The following is a 14,166-nucleotide window of genomic DNA, read 5'->3' as shown; positions in this document are numbered from 1 at the left end:
TTCATCAGAAACTTCTGAATAAATCCGATTGAAAGTTAATCGGAAAAAAAATTATTATTTTCCATTTGAATCTGATTGAACAATTTCAATCGGATACTTGAAACACTCTCGAGCAATTTTATTTGAATGTTTGTTTACAATTGAATCTGTTAGAAATCCGATTGAGTTTCAATCAGACTCAGTAGGACTTGACCGGTTTTTAAACAGGGTTGAAAAGATTCACCGTAAATTTTGTCGATGTTTACGCTAGTTTGTGGTCAGTGAATATAAACAGCATCAGCTACCTATGCCATCAATTGAAGATCAATAGCTTAATTAGTCGCAGACAAGTGGCCGACTTGTAGTTAATGGGTACTTAAAATTCTGGCCGATTTTGGTTTTTATTTGCTTAAGGACTGACCTAAGAATAAGAAGACTGCTATCAGTTGAAAGGTCAAGTAAAAATTATGTCTACCATAGATCTAGAAATAGAATTGCTAGGCTGGTAAATCAACACTGGACATCTTCTTTTGGGAATCCCTCTTATCTGTATCAGCGATTGTAAAAAAATCAATTTTCATTTTTGTTCAATAATTTAACTCTTGTTTATCTTCATATCAATAAATTAATTTTTGCCGCGTGCATTAAATTACAATAAATAAATAATTAATTTAAAGATAATTATTGATAAATAAATAGACCATTGAATAATTATAATGATTTTAATTGATGATTGATGAATATTGAGTGTAATACACAATTAAAAATACACTGATTGTATTACAATAATAAGTTACATCAATACAGTGTAAATATGTAGGCTTACATTAATGATTATAATCACACTCATATTATTTAAAAACATAAATGATTACAATTACCATAATACAATAACTTAGTTATAATAATTACAATAAATTTTAAATTTAAATGACACGCTTTGCGGTCGAACGATTTTATATTGATAATAATTATAGCTCGATATCGAAATATATATTGTTTGTGTCTCGGAAATAATTCGTTAATTAGTTAACTAATTACTTTAAGCAGTTGTAAATAACAAATTTCATTTATTTACTTATTTATTTATTTATTTCCTGTATGAAACACAAGCCTATATTGATCCATTACGTGAACAATTATTGTATGTTTTTATCCTAACGGTCATTATTGTTTTATTTTTTTCGTAGTATTATTATTAATATTATTATTACATGTTATTATTTTACTCATTACACTCTTTATTATCATTACTTGCGATTTTAGGCGGATTTATTTTTGCGTAATCTGTCTGATATGTGCCCAAGATTTTTGTTTTCATTTTTTTTTTATTTAATTGTATAATTTGCGGTGTTAAAAAATATACGTCATTTATTTTTTTTATTTATTTCATTTTTTTTCCTTTAACGTAAAAGAAATTTACAGGTAAAATGTTTTTTTTTTGCTTAATGTTTAAAATACAACCGGGTAAAAAAATTTTTGAAAAAGTGATGACTATTTTAAACTTCAAAACGTGACAGCAATGAACTTTTTTTTTCATTTTTGAAAATTCAAAATCAATAAATAAATAAACATCCTGATATGAAAACCAAAATCGTTCAGAAATAGTTGAAAATCAAATTTTTTAAACGGATTTTGCACTGAAAAAAATTATGAAACCAAGCACTTTTGAAGAAAAGTCAAAAAAAGTTTGCAAATGAGTCAAAAACGTTAATTTTTAGTATTTTCAATTGTTTTTTTCTTTGTATTTTCTAAGGTTTAAGGACCAGTTTTTTAAACTGGGTTTATTTTTATTTGAATTTTAATTAAAAGAAGGATTCGCACTTTTTTCTCTTTTACACTCAACCCGGGTCGAAGAATTTGATCTGATTCTAGTGTAACTAGACTGCATTTGGACCAGTTGACCTGTATTTGAACTAGTTGATCTGTTTTTTAATTTTTATGAAAATTCTAAGCTGTTCTTAATCTTAAGACAATCAAAAACAGAATAAAAAAATAATACTTAAAAAAAGTCTGATTTTTGATCTACAGGCGACTAAAAATGATTGAAAACAAGTCTGAAAATAGTGTAAATGATGAATAATAGTACGAGCAAAACTTGATTAAATTTCTGATGTTAATTAAATACAAAAATAAAAAGTAAAATTTAATAGAAATAACTTAAAATTTTTATTAGAGCACCAATGTGCAGTCAAGTTTATATTTAGAGATTTTGTTTCTGAAAAAAACAACCAAATATTTGATAATCCCTAATAATATTGATAGTATATCTATACATATATCAATATCTATACATTGATAATATATATAAATATACCAGCAATAATATTTTCAAACCGGAATCAAAATTAACCCGGTTTAAAAAACTGGCAGTAAAAATAGTTTAAAAAAAAGTTTGTCGTGTCACATTTTGAAGTCAAAAATAGTCAACATTTTTCAACAATTTTTTTTTACACGGACATTAACCGAAAATAAATTTTTTTTTTTTATAAATCATAATTTAAAAATAAATAAAAATTTTTAAAAACATTTTTGTCTCGAGTTTCTGATAAATTGAGCGTGAAAAATTATTAAATTTATTTTTTGTTTCCAGGTACATATATTTAACTACGTAAATAAAATATATAATTATTTAAATAAATATTAATAATACTAATATGTCGACTAATGTCTTTTGTATACATGGAATATTATTATTTAAATAATAATAAAAGTAAAAAAAAACATACAATTAAATATGTATGAGTAATTAATTAATAAATAATAAAATTAATTAATACAGGCACCTATACGCTTTATTATGTGTCTCAACAGTAGCTAATATATATTTATTATTTATTATTATTTATTCCATCGTAATAGCGAAACTGCAAAGCATGTTTTTAATACAATACATTTAAAAAAAATATTTATTCAAAAAAGATTCAACAGACGGAAGCAATGAAATAGTTACTAAATAGCTAAATTTTAATTAACAAATAAAAATAATTAATTAAATAAATTAATAACAAAGAAAATATAAATAAAATCTGATTTGTTAAAAAATGACTAGCCCATAAATAATTATAATTATTTAATTATTATTATGTATGAAGAAAAAAATATCACGATGAATTGTGACTCATCAATTAAACGGACAAATGACAATTTTATTGTCCCGATGCAAGCGTGTGTACTACAAAGTGCGATAAAATTTATTATTAAATGACTAATATGTAGATTAATATAATAATATATATTGCACGGTCAGCATTATTATTTTATTTCATTTTGTATATAAAAAATTGCCTTTTTTTTCTTATTTACTAAATTGGCTATATAAATATATTTTATATATTCATTATAAATATTATTATTATTATTATTCATTATTATCATGTATCATTTTTATAATTAATAACGTTATTTTTATTAATGATAGCAAGTGTATTACCATTCACAACACAGAGTGCACAGTGCGAAGCCCAATCAGATCTATTTTTCCCGCCAGTAAATTATTGCTATATTTAAAATTTTAAATAAATAAATGACTAATTTTTTAAAAAAAAAAAGGTGGGAAAAATTCGATCCAGCTTCTGATTACGTACAACCAATTTTTATACAACCATGCGTGTTGAAATGCTTTTAATAATTAGTACAATTAGTTATCTAATTAAATAATACTTTGTTTTTTTCTGTAAATATTAAAATAAAAATATATAAAATATAAAATAATAAATACTGCGAGGCCTGCACACTCTCAACTAGTCACAATTTTTTATTTTAATTTTAAAATCATACTACGATCACACGTTCATTCGCATATTTTTATTTGAATTAAGGGGAGAAAGGGGTCTGAGATACAAAAAAAAAGGATATTTATGTGATTTTTTTTTTTTTTCAGAGTACCTTCTTTATTAAAATTTTCAAAATTTGTGACATTATTAAGCATCATTACAAGAATATTCTCCTAAATTTTCTTAGAAAAATATTGAAAAATAAGCCAGTGGTAGTAGGGAGAGACGAGGCGCCTTAAAAAAAAGCCTCCACGTAGGTAGAAAAACTTATGACTGCTTCATCGAAACTCAAAAAACCAAAAAGATTTCTTTAGTACATAAGTTTATCTTAGATCTGAACGAAGGATTTTTTTTTTCAATCACTACTTATTTTTTGATTAAAAAAAAGGAGCAATTTTTGGCAACAATCAGAGTTTTTTGATTGCACCTTTACCAAAAATTCAAAATTGAACATTTTGTTTGTTCCTTCGTTCAAATCCAAGATAAACTTATGTCCTAAAGAAATCTTTTTGGTTTTTTGATTTCAGATGAAGCATTCTAAGTTATTCTGCCTACGTGGAGACTTTTTTTTAAAGTGACTCGTCTCTCCCCACTACCACTGGCCTATTTTTCAATATTTTTTTATGAAAATTTAGGAGAATATTTTTGAAATGATGCTTAATAATGTCACAAATTTTGAAAATTTTAATAAAGAAGACTCTGAAAAAAAATCACAAAAATATCCTCTTTTCTTGTATCTCAAACTGGCTTCCTCCTTTATAATATATATTTATTTAATTCTACATGGTATGAAATGTATTTTTTTTATGCAATGAATCCTTCTGATATGCTCCTATTCGTAATCCGCCGGATACAATTTTAAAAAATGACTTTTTAATTATTTTGTTTTGTTTCCGGTGATTAAACCAGTATTTAAAAATAATTACTCATATTTCTGATCATTCGACGCTCGATTACAATTTATTTTTTTTTTATAACAATGATTTTATTTATTGAAGCAAATTTTAATTTTATTTTTAGGCTTTGTATCGCACTTACTTTATTAATTACGTATTATTTCATTTAATTAATGTGTGAAAGTTGTGCAAAAATTCGTTAGTATGATTTCAGTTGAGTGTTTCGTGGCTATCTAATAATTATATCAGTGAAAATAATCAGCGATTTAAAATAAAAACAATTAATTAATCTTTAAAGCTGCATAGAAAGCGTTTTTGTTTTATTACGTAGTAGTATTTAATTTGTTTAGCAGTTATATTTAGTTGAGTAATAGAGTTATCGGCTAAATCAAAAAGCTGGAAGTGTAGAAAATTCTACTTAGAAGCATTTTTTTTTTTATTTTTTATTTTTTATTATTACTTTTATTTATTTAAATACTTCGTGGATTGTTATCATTATTAATGCAATAATTCCCTGCAGTGACGAGAGCAAAAGCGCAATCTCGACGAGAAATTTTCAACAACAAAAACAAAATAAAATAATTAATATTAAATATTTTAAGAATTAAGTATTTAGCAGACACTGGAATTTTTTAAAATTTTTATATCAATTTAATTAGGCAATAATCCTTTTTTTTTGTTTTGTTTTCTTTTTTAACAAACAACTCCATTACTTCTCTTCTCATTATAAAAATAACAAATCACCTTTACCCTGGCGGATTCAAACTACGGTAAATTACCGCCGTTTTGCCATAATTTACCGTAAAATACGGCAGTTTGACATAAATCGCAGCATTTTTACCGCAAGCGACATATTTTTTTTTAAACCCCGTATTTCTACGGCAATTAACAATACGGTATACGGTAAGTTACAGTGACTTATGGTCAAATATGGCAATTTACCGCAATGTGTAACATTTTTAATGTAAGTACTGTATGTTTCTTTGTTATTTCTACAGTTTTTACAGTGCAATACTTAAATTTACGGTAAAATACCCCAGGCTTACCGCAATTTTTCATTAAAAATGACGCACTTGTGCCGTAAAATGCCGCATCTATACGGAATACATACCGCAATTTACGGTAATTTGCGGCATTTTTACCGTAAGCACCGTAATTTTTCTATTTCTACAGTTTTTACAGTACAATACTTCAATTTCCGTAATTTTAAGATAAATTACCGCTCTCTTACTGCATATTTTTGGTAAAAATACCACTTTTGTAAGAAAATACCGAATGTTTACTGCAAATTGTGGTATTTTACCGTAAAATATCGCAATTATTTTAAATACCGTAAATTACGGCAAATTACGATAATTATCGCAGGTTATCGTAATTCGGATTCGCCAGGTTAATTATAAAAAAAAAAAAATTATGAGAAAAAATGTTATTGTTTCAATTTTTTTTTTTCTAATATTTTGTTAGTAATTAATTAATTATTAAATATCAGATTAAAAAGGCGGTTTAATTTTTGCAAAAAAAAGTAACAGTAAAAAAAAATTTGCAAAAACCGCCAAACATAACAGTCTTTTTTTGTCATTCAAAAAATTTCACCAATCAATTGATTAATAATCAATAATAATTTAAAAATAATTGATGATAAATTTTCATTTAAAATTTCCAGTCTTTCATCAGCTCGTGGAAATAATTTACTTACAGTGAAAAAATCCAGTCGACAAGCAACAACAACGTGGTCGTAATATTACACGAGCGACCGCGGTTTTAAAAAATTTCAAATATCGGCATGTGTGAAATCTATAGCAAAGTCTTACAATTTTTAATTATTATAAATATCAATATAATTAATACGTTTTTGAACACTTTTGCATTGTAACAAATAAATTCCTGCGTCATAAAAACTACCGGTCCATCGTAAATTAATACCAAGTAATCAGAGTTATTAATATTAATATCAATATTAATAATTAATAATTAATAGCGGGGTAATAACCGACCAGTAGTAAAAAAATAATTGCTTGATTAACAAATTAATAAATTGTTAATAAAACGCTAAAGTCGTCTCGGTAATATCACGGTGTTGTTGTTCAGTCGTGTGGTTGTTTGGTTGTTGAAATTCTCGTCTTGATGTTGCTGCTGATGCTGTCGCTCAGATCTCTCGTCAAAGAATCCCGGGTTAAGAATAATATTCGGTACCAATTCAATCACTTCCTGATCCTCCAGCTGCGCTGAAAATTTTATGCGGAGCAAATTAATTTTCATTTGTCTAATTTTATATCAGTAATTATCTACGCTTCTACTCTCTCTCTTTCTCTGAATTTTTTTTTAAATTTATTATTTATTTACCAACCTTTTGAATGTTATTATTTTCTCAATAATCGCTGGGTGTATGCATCACAAATTTTCGCGTGAACAATAAAAATAATCCTGTGTTAGAGTATTCGCTGACAAATTCAACTGATCTGTGGTCTATAGTTTATTTAATAATGTCTTCATCGAAGTTAATAACTGCATCACCCAACTAATTTATGTGCTACGTTTTAATCTATTTTTTATGTTCTAGTTTATTTATTTGTTTAGTTTCTAGTAGCACATTTTACTATTTTATTGTGTACTATTTATTTATTATTTACTTTTTTTATTATCTAGGCCGTTATTGTCTAATCTCTATGGTGGGTCTTCTAGTTTATTTATTTGCACTATTGTTCATTCTGCATAACATTTTAATCACCAAATAACTATTTAATATTATTTTAATATTTTTAATTATAATTATTGTAATATAAAAAAATAAATTAATAATTCAATAAAATGATTAATGAATGGTGTATTTTTATTGTTACTAATGATTTTATTTTAAGTATGTCTGTGTAAAAAATTTCCAAAAATGTTCATGACAGTGAACTTATAAAATTAAGATATTTTTGAAGTTTGTAAAGGCAAAAATAATTTAATGTGACAATTTTTTGGGTTTGAAGAACATAGAAAAAAAAAAAAGAATTAATTTTATGGTGACCACAGATTTTTGAAACTGAAATTCCCTGACTTTTCCAGATGTTCCAGTGAAATGATTAAAAAATTCCCTGACCATATGTAGCAATATTAAATCATTGGAAATATTTATTTAATTCAAAATATAATGCTATAAGTCAGTTCAATAAATAATCAATCATTGTCGTTAAATGAAACTTTATTTTATTATTTGTCAATTTTCATAGGTTTTTTTTATTTATTAAATGAATAATTATTTATTTTTTATTTTAAATCTTTGTTCTTATATAACTTACTCTATAATAAAATATAAATAAATTTTTTATTTTCACTAGAATAAATTTCATAAATAAGAACGTTTTATAGAATATTAATAAAATATTAATCAAGTACGCGAATAATAAATATAGTGAAACTCATTAGTTCAATACTTATGTATACTTTTAATGTTTTTGGTTTTTTAACTTGTCAATATGTATGTTAATAGCTTGTAGTTCCTGACGATTGGTTTCTACTAAGACTTTTTTTTTCTAGTAGCCTTTTTAATTCAAACTGCTTCATTTTTTTGCTACTAGAATCAATTTCTACTAATTTTTTTTTTTCAAAATGGTATTAGAATCGCATTCGCGCCGCGCCACTTTTTGAACAATTTTGATAGAAAAAAAATTTATCGGATTTTTTCAGTCAAAAGAAAAGAAAGTAAAAATTTTTCCATTTGTGACGAAATTCCCTGACTTTCCCCTGATGTTTCCAGTATATTTATAATTCCCTGACACTTCCACGTTTTCCATAAATGTGGCCACCATGCCTTTATCAGAACTTTGTAGAAAATTCTTTTTTTTTTTCACTTCCCATACTTGATCAAAAATAGTCTAGTAAATTAGTAATTGAAACTAATTATGAATTTTTTATGAAATTATGAGCTTATAAAAGTGTCAATCTAAGTTAATTTCGCTTAAAAAATTTTGAAAAAAAACCCCGCAAGAAAAATCAACATTAGTTTAAAATTGTTCAAACTTGTATCTATTTTTAAGTTAAAAAAATGTTCAACTCAAAATTCAAAATTGTTTCTATTTGGGAAGTTCACTGCCAGGAATGTTTTTGGAACAAATTTTTTTACACAAATGATGTTAATTTTTATTAGGTGATTTCTTGTGCAATATTTAATTATAATGATAATAATAATAATAATATTAAAAAGTGAAAATTTAATTAACAGATTCAAAAATTTTAAATTTATTAAAATATCTAATAAAAATTTTAAAAAAGCGCTTGCAGCCGGGAAAATAATTAGTGATAAAATAGATATTAATAATTAGGAATAAATAGTATTGTTAATTAATATAAGATTAAATAGATATTAATAAGTAATGATCAGTAATAATCATAATTAGATAAAGCTAGAGATCAGGGCCATAGATAAATTTAAAAATTACTAGCAATGCCCTTGCTTCCGCTGCTGTTTTTAATTATCTCCCTTAACCATATTATCAATGGGGTAACTAGTAACCTAATTAAATCATGCACTAGTATTTAATGACGATCATCGAGCTGTGATGTCATTTTTATATATGTTATATATTATTTATTTATTTAGTAATAATTTAGGTTAATTTACTAAGTCCGCAACTCAAGCAAGGGCATTAAAGAGACAGAGTAGAAGCGGAAGCTCGTATTTAAAGTTCCAAGAGAATGCTTACAGGGTGCCTTGCACTCACGATACAGAAGGTAGCATGTACCTAAACCAAGGACCATTAGTGTTCCCATAACAATTCCTACCGCCGCTACCCAGATTCGTGTATCAAAATTTTCCACGCCGGCTAACAGATGTTTCGCCAGCTCTGAAATTATTTATCATCATCATCGAACACATGCTCGATAAACTTTTTTTTTAATAAATTAAAATATATTTTATTAGTCTGATTCAAGCTGCAAGAACTTTACTACATTATGTACATTTTCCTCTGGGGTTCTAATGAATAAAAAATTTACCTAGTTCTTCGACGGTGTGATGAGTATGACCTTCAACTTGAACGATTTCACCACGGCCAAGTTTATTTGTTGCCCATACGCGAAACAAGTACGTTGTGTTTGGCTCCAGATGATAAACGTCAATTTGTCTCTGTCATTTTATATAGATAAAAAATGAATAATACATTTTTTTAAAATCCTTACACTGTAAAAAATTTGTGGAGTAAACGCGTAGTGAATGACTTTTTATTTATTCACTCCGGAGGAGAGTTTCGGAAAATATTAATTTTGACCATATAAAATAAATTCATATGGGAATCCAGCATAGATTCTTATGTAGGTTCCTATAGGAATCTAGGATAAATTCATATATTTTTATCAATAGAGGATAAACATAGAAATCTAGATACTCTAGTTTCTATAAAAATTATTTATACAGAAACCCAGAATTTTATGTGAATTTCCCACAAAGACATCCATATATTTAAGTTTTTATATTGGAAACCAGGTATCTATAGTTTTCTATGTGGGTTTTCTACATGGGAATTCAGAAGCCTATGGTTTCCTACATGGATTCCTACATAAATCCATACTTTTCTATATAGATTCCAATGGGTTCTGATACGATCCCATATAGATTTTTTTAATAAGAGATTTATATAAAAAACCATGAAGGAAATCATGGGTTTCTGGATTCCCATATGGAAAATCTACATAGGGAACTGTGGGTATCTGGATTTCCATATAAAAATTTGAATACATGGATTTTTTTATGGGAAATTTATATAAAATTCTGGGTTTCCATACAAGTAATTTCTATAGAAACCAGAGTCTCTAAATTTTTACGTCTATTGATATAAATATATAAGTATATGCTGAATTTCTATAAAAAACTATATGGGAATCCATGCGAAAATGTGATGTGGAACCCACTGAAGAATCTAGCTTGGATTTCCATATAGATTTTTTAGATAGGGTGACATTTATGTTGGGTACGTAAATAATTATGAGCTCCCTTTTTATATATTCACGCGAAATAATTTTTGAAAATTATAACCAGCTGATAATAAAACTTTCATTATCACAAACTGTCGTATGACTTACATCAACCATACCACGAGATACATTTCATGTTGTACCGAAATATAAACTATTTCCATAAAAACTGTCACTACAGCTATTCAATAATTTAATATTTTTACTATGTATCATATATATAAAACTATAATTTAGTGAGTTACTGAAATATTTTATAAATTAAAAACAATATTTTAAGTATTAAAACTCCGGACCAGAGTGTATGCGGATTGAAATAAAATCCGCGTCACTCCAAAATCATTTCGCCCATAAAAAAATTCCTGTTCTCTTCGCATGTGGAGTGATTTTTTTTTAAACTCCAGAACTTCGAGTGGAGTGAATTCGGATTGAAATGAAATCCCGCTTTTTTTTACAGTGTATCAATAAAATAAATTTATAAAAAATACAAACAGAATTAGAAGGAATGTGCGTCGGCATAATCGGTTTCCAGTCTTCAGGTTCTTCACCTACACCTGGTTTAAGACGATATTCGGCAGTGAAGTCAATAATTGGATAACCACCAGTACCCGCTACTTCCCACAATATATTTGCGAGTATCGTCGATGGTTTGACCCAGACATTATGAAGCGCTGGTGGGGGTGCTGCGATTTAAAATAATATTATCACAATAAATAAAGTTATTTGCATTAAAAATATAAATATTTATCAACAATAATAAACTCACTCTTAACTTGAATATTAATTCGTGTTTTAACAGCATTCGCGTCATTGTCAAGTGTACAGAAGTAATTACCAGCGTCATCAAGACTAACATTCACCAGCTCAAGTGCTTTATTCGATCCTATTTTCATTCTCCGAACCTGGCCATCTTTTCTTCCCTCACGGACCCACATCACATTTGAATAATTACCAGGATGACGTGATACATTTTCATCAGTACAAGCTATCGTCAGATTTTGTCCGATGTCTACTTCGACAGTTCTGACAGATACTGATCCTAAGGCTTCTTGCCATCCTGCAATAATTAAAAAAAATCATTTTTATTTACCAATACCACTGTATATTTATTAATAATAATCTTTAGTGAATGGATTAAATTATTAATATCCGTTCTATTTTAAATTCAGATAAAATCAAACAATCTTATTACCTAACATCCTGGACTGGACACTAAAACTACAGTCTGTACAAATAAATTATTAGCAAGTACATTCTATGCTCGCCCTTGACTATAAATTTACTTACTTATATTTTATTTATTTAATTCTTAAATTAAAACTACGAAAAATTGATAGAAATTTTAACTTTTAATATTAAAAATAAAATAAAGAAAACAAATATTAGATAAATCAATATGAGTATTGAGTTATTGTAAATTTTTTTACCTGGCAATACAAGGAGCAGTAGAAAAATAATCCCGTGTTTGATCATTCTTCCATATTCTGATATAAAAAATCACCGCACTTATTTTTTTATGTTTATTATTTTAATTGCTGTGCTAATTATTGTTATTATTTATATCACTCTCAGACACTTGTCTTCATTGTTGTTGATTATTGACAAATGTGCTGCTGCTGGATGTTAGACGACGTGAATCATTTAATAGACAGTAAAGTTAAGTCTAACTGAGTAGAACTGGTTTGTCCTGTGCTGGTGCTGGTATAGAACTACAGTAGAATCGAGTACAGTAGCTGTCAAACTCTCATGACGTTACTTTGACGTTATGAGAGAAAATCCGTCCGGCGAAACTGGTGTGTGTGAAAATATATGAATATCAATATGTGGGGTAAGCTGGTGGTGATGGTTCTTGTGTGTGTCCTCTAGCTTCAATGCCGCCCCCGCCCGAACTGATAACATGATAATGGTCATCCAGGTTTTTTAACGCCACGCGGTATGCCTGTGAACTATTTTTTTAAAAAAAATATTATTTATTATGAGTATTGCAAATATGACAGCTTGTTATTTTAAATAAATAAATTTAAATAATTAAATTTTTAAAATGCGCGCGCTAATTTTTGAATTATGGAAATGCGCATTTTTTAATTTTTATTGATTATTTAGTTGAAAAATTTTTAAAATTGACAGCTGTCAGTTACATTCAAATATTTTAGTGATGAAATTTTAATTTTTTTTTATTTTGGAAACTGAAGATTTGGTTTGATTTAAATTGTTCTGAATATAAATAATTTATAAAAAATTACTAGATGGCAGGACAGAATTTCGTTTCTCGCAGATACTTGATGACTAGTTGATTTGATTATATATTGCAAGCTAGTTAGTGGATGTCACTGAGGGCCAACGAAGTGACGATCTGGCTATGAACCGTTCATTCAAAGGGAAAGGGACCTGAGGGGATTTTATATCTCCTCAATTGACATATGTGTTTGCTGTGACCAGTTGATTCACAACAAAAACTGAACTGGTCAATCGTTGGCCCATATTTTTGTTTTTTATTTTAAAATTTAATTTAAATGAGTGAAAACTAAAATAGTTTTGAGTTTGAATACGAAACTGGTTAGCTGACGTCTAATAATTTTTTTTTTTGTTTAAATGTCAAATTATAATAAAAAAAAAAATATTTTAAAAAATTGCTCCTGTAATTTTTTTAAATCTTCTACATGTGTATATTTTTAGTTTTTATTTTTTTGTACCTTCAGGATCATGTGTGAATATAGCATACATAAAACAAATTTCAAATTACAAATAAATAAATAAATTAAACAATTAAAAATATAAAAATGCACTTACTAATTTTCCAATTCTATAAATGCGCATTTTTTTAATTTTATTAGTTTTTTATTTAATTTTCTATTTCAAAATTTTTTAAATTGACAATCGTTAGCTACATTCACACTTATGAATTATCGTACGCACATATTTTGACAAAAGTAATTTTTAATAATTAATATTTGCTTTTTTTTATTATTCAAAATTTTATTAAATTTTTACTTTACATCTTAAATTAAAAATTTGAAAAATGAGTAAAAAGTTTTACGCGCCAAAAATTATAATTAAAATTTGCTGATAAAAAACAGTACAATGTAAACATACATTTTTTTTTATTACAGTACATACATTTTTTTTTTAAATTAATAAATTCTATAGTTAACCTCACAAACTCAAGTCAAATCAGCATCTCGTCATTCAAACTTTCCCACTTCTTAAACAAAAGTCCCTACAAAATATAAAAAATTTCAAAAATTCTATTAATGAATCTACCAACAAATATAATTAATCACAAACACTAATTAAACAAATAAATTTCATTAATAAATTATACTTGACCCCTTACATAAACTCGCATCCATCATCACTTCCTCTAAAAAGCGCGCGAACTCCGCCGCAATTCAAATAGTCTATAAATTACCACCGGAAAAATTGAATTTTATTCATAACCAATAAAAAAAATCATTTATTTAATTAATAAATATATAAATAAACAAATATGTGTAATTATAAAGTCATACATATGAAAATATGTCATATATTTTTAATTCCCGCCAAAAAAGTAGTGAACA

At 26.6% G+C, this 14,166-nt stretch overlaps 1 protein-coding gene across 4 annotated transcripts; it reads right to left on the bottom strand.

Moving 5' to 3' along the window:
- Nucleotides 1-6,128: 6,128 nt before the first annotated feature.
- LOC103575165 (protein turtle homolog A) lies at nt 6,129-12,487 on the bottom strand. Of its 4 annotated transcripts, XR_008403302.1 has the most exons (7): nt 12,034-12,487; nt 11,373-11,663; nt 11,099-11,289; nt 9,632-9,761; nt 9,340-9,480; nt 6,999-7,359; nt 6,792-6,876 (listed from the first exon to the last, which is right to left on the bottom strand). XR_008403302.1 is itself a non-coding variant. In XM_008554834.2 (6 exons), the coding sequence occupies exons 1-6, from the start codon at nt 12,077-12,079 to the stop codon at nt 6,701-6,703; spliced, it is 975 nt and encodes a 324-aa protein (XP_008553056.1). In that variant the 5' UTR covers nt 12,080-12,487; the 3' UTR covers nt 6,129-6,700. The 4 variants fall into 4 exon arrangements, 3 of the variants coding, with proteins under 3 accessions (XP_008553056.1, XP_053592809.1, XP_053592810.1); XM_008554834.2 differs by lacking the exon at nt 6,999-7,359 and having other exon boundaries at nt 6,129-6,876; XM_053736835.1 differs by lacking the exon at nt 6,999-7,359 and having other exon boundaries at nt 6,756-6,871.
- Nucleotides 12,488-14,166: the final 1,679 nt, after the last annotated feature.

This window comes from Microplitis demolitor, chromosome 2 (genome assembly GCF_026212275.2).
Source record: "Microplitis demolitor isolate Queensland-Clemson2020A chromosome 2, iyMicDemo2.1a, whole genome shotgun sequence".
NCBI classification, from domain to species: domain Eukaryota; kingdom Metazoa; phylum Arthropoda; class Insecta; order Hymenoptera; family Braconidae; genus Microplitis; species Microplitis demolitor.
The sequence above is the reverse complement of the archived record's forward strand: the minus strand, read 5'-3'. Positions and strand labels throughout refer to the sequence as shown.